At 48.2% G+C, this 5,000-nt stretch overlaps 1 protein-coding gene across 1 annotated transcript in view; it reads right to left on the bottom strand.

The window, feature by feature from the left end:
* LOC135567315 (collagen alpha-2(I) chain-like) overlaps nucleotides 1-2,802 on the bottom strand; it is a 36,981-nt gene extending 34,179 nt beyond the window's left edge. Inside the window, exon 1 of the mRNA XM_065014738.1 lies at nucleotides 2,517-2,802. Coding sequence (XP_064870810.1) covers nucleotides 2,517-2,802 — 286 coding nt within the window. The remainder of the gene's footprint in view (nucleotides 1-2,516) is intronic.
* Between the last annotated feature and the right edge of the window lie 2,198 nt (nucleotides 2,803-5,000).

Raw genomic sequence — 5,000 nt, 5'->3', positions numbered from 1 at the left:
GCCAGACAGGAAGAGAGAGAAGGAGAAGTCAAGATTGGGAGGGAGCTTGTGGGAGGACATCATCATTAACTTTGCCAACGCCTCTCCCTCTCTCTATCTCTTATTCTCTCTCTCTCTCTCTGTCTCTAGTCTCTCTCTCTCTCTCTCTCTCTCTCTGTCTCTAGTCTCTAGTCTCTCTCTCTCTCTCTCTCTGCTCTCTCCCTCTCTCTTTCTCTCTCACTCCCCCCTCTCTCTCTCTCTCTCTCTCTCTCTCTCTCTCTCTCTTGCTCATTTTCTCTCTCGTTCTCTCTCTCTTTTTCTTTTCTCACTCCGCTGCCCTGCAATTGAAAGTAGTTGCTCTGATCAAAGTAGCCACCTTATAAACATTCAGGGTGAGTCGATGAGGCTCCAACCGGAGAAGGGAGTTTGTCAGTATGCAGTTCCTTTAAGCAGTAAACTAAAGATAATAAACAGTCCTAAACGTTAGAGGTCATATGTTTGTTGTTCTGAGAGACACATGCTGAGGGAAACCCAGAAAGCTGTACAGTACACCCACAGTTCCCTCTGCAGGCCTTTCTAATCAGGCTTCTCACAGGGCATCTTTGTGGTCCTCTCCCCGTCTGACTGGTGATTGCTCATATCAATCTGTTGTGTACCTATTAGACTTTGCTGTAGCATTATGGTCTGATAAAGGAGCTGATCGTGTAGGGAAACGGAGGGCCTGTTTCTTCCTCCTTTCAATAGATTTATCACGGGGCCTCAGAGCCTCAAAAAGTTCTAAAACCACTGAGAGCATCTTGACTGGCTGTATCACCGCTTGGTATGGCAAATGCTCGGCGCTACAGAAGGTGGTACGTACGGCCCAGTACATCGCTGGGGCTGAACCTCCTGCCATCCAGGACCTCTATACCAAGCGGTGTCAGAGGAAGACCCTATAGAGGGTGGTACGTACGGCCCAGTACATCGCTGGGGCTGAACCCCCTGCCATCCAGGACCTCTATACCAAGCGGTGTCAGAGGAAGACCCTATAGAGGGTGGTACGTACGACCCAGTACATCGCTGGGGCTGAACCCCCTGCCATCCAGGACCTCTATACCAAGCGGTGTCAGTCTCCAGCCATAGATTGTTCTCCCTGCTACCGCACGTCAACCGGTACCGGAGCGCTAAGTCTGGAAGCAACTGAACCCTGAACATCTTCTACCCCCAAGCCATAAGACTGCTAAATAGTTAGTTAAACAGTTAACTAAATAGTTAACACATTGGACTCTACAACACACACTGGACTCTACCAACACACACTGGACTCTACTCAGCACACTGGACTCTACCCACCACACTGGACTCTACCCAGCACACTGGACTCGACCCACATTGGACTCTACCCAACACACTGTACTCTACCCCAACACATTGGACTCTACACACACTGGACTCTACCCAGCACACTGGACTCTACCCAACACACTGTACTCTACCCAACACTAGACTCTACACACACTGGACTCTACCCAACACACACTGGACTCTACCCAACACACACTGGACTCTACCCAACACACACTGGACTCTGCAACACTGGACTCTACCCAACACACACTGGACTCTACCCACACACACTGGACTCTACCCAGCACACTGGACTACCCCACACTGGACTCTACCCAACACACACTGGACTCTACCCAGCACACTGGACTCTACCAGCACACTGGACTCTACCCAACACACACTGAACTCTACCCAGCACACTGGACTCTACCCACACACTGGACTCTACCCAACACACACTGGACTCTACCCAGCACACTGGACTCTACCCAGCACACTGACTCTACCCAACACACACTGGACTCTACCCAGCACACTGGACTCTACCCAGCACACTGACTCTACCCAACACACACTGACTCTACCCAGCACACTGACTCTACCCAACACACTGACTCTACCCAACACACTGGACTCTACCCAGCACACTGGACTCTACCCACACACTGACTCTACTCCAGCAGACATTGGACTCTACCCACACTGGACTCTACCCAGCACACTGACTCTACCCAACACACACTGGACTCACCCACCACACTGTACTCTACCCAACACACTTGACTCTACCCCCACACACTGACTCTACCCAACACACTCACATACTTTACTTTGACATTTACACACACACACACACACACACACACACACACACACACACACACACACACACACACACACACACACACACACACACACACACACACACACACACACACACACACACACACACACACACACACACACAACATTTATTGGTCACATACACGTGTTTAGCAGATGTTATTTCGGGCGTAGTGAAATGCTTGTGTTTCTAGCTCCAGTTTTCGTAGTATCTAACAAGTAATATCTAACAATTCCATAACAATACACACAATCCCTTTAGCCTCTCCACTGACTTTCGCGCCAATCCCTTTAGCCTCTTACTGATCCCTTCGCGCGCCAATCCCTTTAGCCTCTTTGAATCGCACACCAATTTAGCCTCTTACTGATCCCTTCGTGACGCCAATCCTTTAGCCTCTTACTGATCCCTTCGCGCGCCAATCCCTTTAGCCTCTTACTGATCCCTTCGCGCGCCAATCCCTTTAGCCTCTTACTGATCCCTTCGCGCGCCAATCCCTTTAGCCTCTTACTGATCCCTTCGCACACCAATCCCTTTAGCCTCTTACTGATCCCTTCGCGCGCCAATCCCTTTAGCCTCTTACTGATCCCTTCGCACACCAATCCCTTTAATCGCACACCCTTTAGCCTCTTACTGATCCCTTCGCACGCCATCCCTTTAGCGGGATGGATTTGACAACATCCAGTGAAATTGCAGAGCGCCAAATTCAAACTACAGAAATATCAAGATATCAAGATATTCAAGATTCATGAAAATATAAGTGTAATACATCAAAATAAAGCTTATCTTCAGCCACTCTATGTTTCAAAAAAGGCATTACGGCGAAATGCGATTATCTGAGGACAGCATACGAACGCATGAAAATCATTTTCAACCAGGCAGGTGGCGACACAAAATCAGAAATAACGATATAATTATAATATATAAAGCTTTACCTTTGAAGATCTTCTTCTGTTGGCATTCCAAAATGTCCCAGAAACATCACAAATGAGTCCTTTTGTTTGATAATGTACTTCTTTATATTTATATCCCCAAATGTCTATTTATTTGGCGTGTTTGATTTAGAAATATTCCAACTCGCCCAAAATGACTACATAGTATCTAATAAGTTACCTGTAATAATAAATAAATAATATAATATAATAAAGTGCACATGCTGTTGTGCAAATGGAATAGACAACAGGTGGAAATTATAGGCAATTAGCAAGACACCCCCAATAAAGGAGTGGTTCTGCAGGTGGTGACCACAGACCACTTCTCAGTTCCTATGCTTCCTGGCTGATGTTTTGGTCACTTTTGAATGCTGGCGGTGCTTTCACTCTAGTGGTAGCATGAGACGGAGTCTACAACCCCACAAGTGGCTCAGGTAGTGCAGCTCATCCAGGATGGCACATCAATGCGAGCTGTCGCAAGAAGGTTTGATGTGTCTGTCAGCTAGTGTCCAGAGCATGGAGGCTCTACCAGGAGACAGGCCAGTACATCAGGAGACGGGGAGGGAGGCCGTAGGAGGCAACAACCCAGCAGCAGGACCGCTACCTCTGCCTTTGTGCAAGGAGGAGCAGGAGGAGCACTGCCAGAAGCCCTGCAAAATGACTCCAGCAGGCCAAATGTGCATGTCTGCTCAAACGGTCAGAAACAGACTCCATGAGGGTGGTACGAGGCCCCGACGTCCACAGGTGGGGGTTGTGTTACAGCCCAACATCGTGCAGGACGTTTGTATTTGCCAGAAGAAGACCAAGATTGCAAACCGCCACTGGCGCCCCTGTGCTCTTCACAGATGAAAGCAGGTTCACACTGAGCACGTGACAGACGTGACAGTCTGGAGATGCCGTGGAGAACGTTCTGCTGCCTGCAACATCCTCCAGCATGACCCGGTCTGTCGGTGGGTCAGTCATGGTGTGGGGTGGCATTTCTTTGGGAGCCACACAGCCCTCCATGTGCTCGCCAGAGGTAGCCTGACTGCCATTAGGTACCGAGATGAGATCCCCAGACCCCCTTGTGAGACCATATGCTGGTGCGGTTGGCCCTAGGTTCCTCCTAATGCAAGACAATGCTAGACCTCAAGTGGCTGGAGTGTGTCAGCAGTTCCTGCAAAGGGAAGGCATTGATGCTATGGATTGGCCTGCCCGTTCCCCAGACCTGAATCCCTCAGGAGACCATCCGCCACCTCATCAGGAGCATGCCCAGGCGTTGTAGGGGGGTCATATAGGCACATGGAGGCCAAGTACACACTACTGAGCCTCATTTTGACTTGTTTTAAGGACATTACATCAAAGTTGGATCAGCCTGTAGTGTGGTTTTCCACTTTAATTTTGAGTGTGACTCCAAATCCAGACCTCCATGGGTTGATACATTTGATTTCCATTGATAATTTGTGTGATTTTGTTGTCAGCACATTCAGCTATGTAAAGAAAATACTATTTAATAAGAATATTTCATTCATTCAGATCTAAGATGTGTTATTTTAGTGCTCCCTTTATTATTTTTTGTAGTGTTCAGTTGCACCACTAGAGGGAAGCAGAGCCAGTATATTTCCTGTTAGTCTGAGATGTCTGGGTGAATGTGGGACAGGCTCAGTGCTGTACAGTGACTTTACACTGAGATAGCGCTCATAAATTCTCTGTTTCTGTCTCTGTCTCTGTCTCTGTTTCTGTCTGTCTCTGTCTATGTCTCTGTTTCTGTCTGTCTCTGTCTCTGTTTCTGTCTGTCTCTGTCTCTGTTTCTGTCTGTCTCTGTCTCTGTCACTGTCACTGTCTCTGTCTCTGTCACTGTCTCTGTTTCTGTCTGTCTCTGTCTATGTCTCTGTTTCTGTCTGTCTCTGTCTCTGTCACTGTCTCTGTCACTGTCACTG

Source organism: Oncorhynchus nerka, unplaced genomic scaffold (genome assembly GCF_034236695.1).
Source record: "Oncorhynchus nerka isolate Pitt River unplaced genomic scaffold, Oner_Uvic_2.0 unplaced_scaffold_2145, whole genome shotgun sequence".
In the NCBI taxonomy this organism is placed as follows: domain Eukaryota; kingdom Metazoa; phylum Chordata; class Actinopteri; order Salmoniformes; family Salmonidae; genus Oncorhynchus; species Oncorhynchus nerka.
Note: the sequence above shows the minus strand (reverse complement) of the source record. Positions and strands in the feature narration are given on the sequence as shown.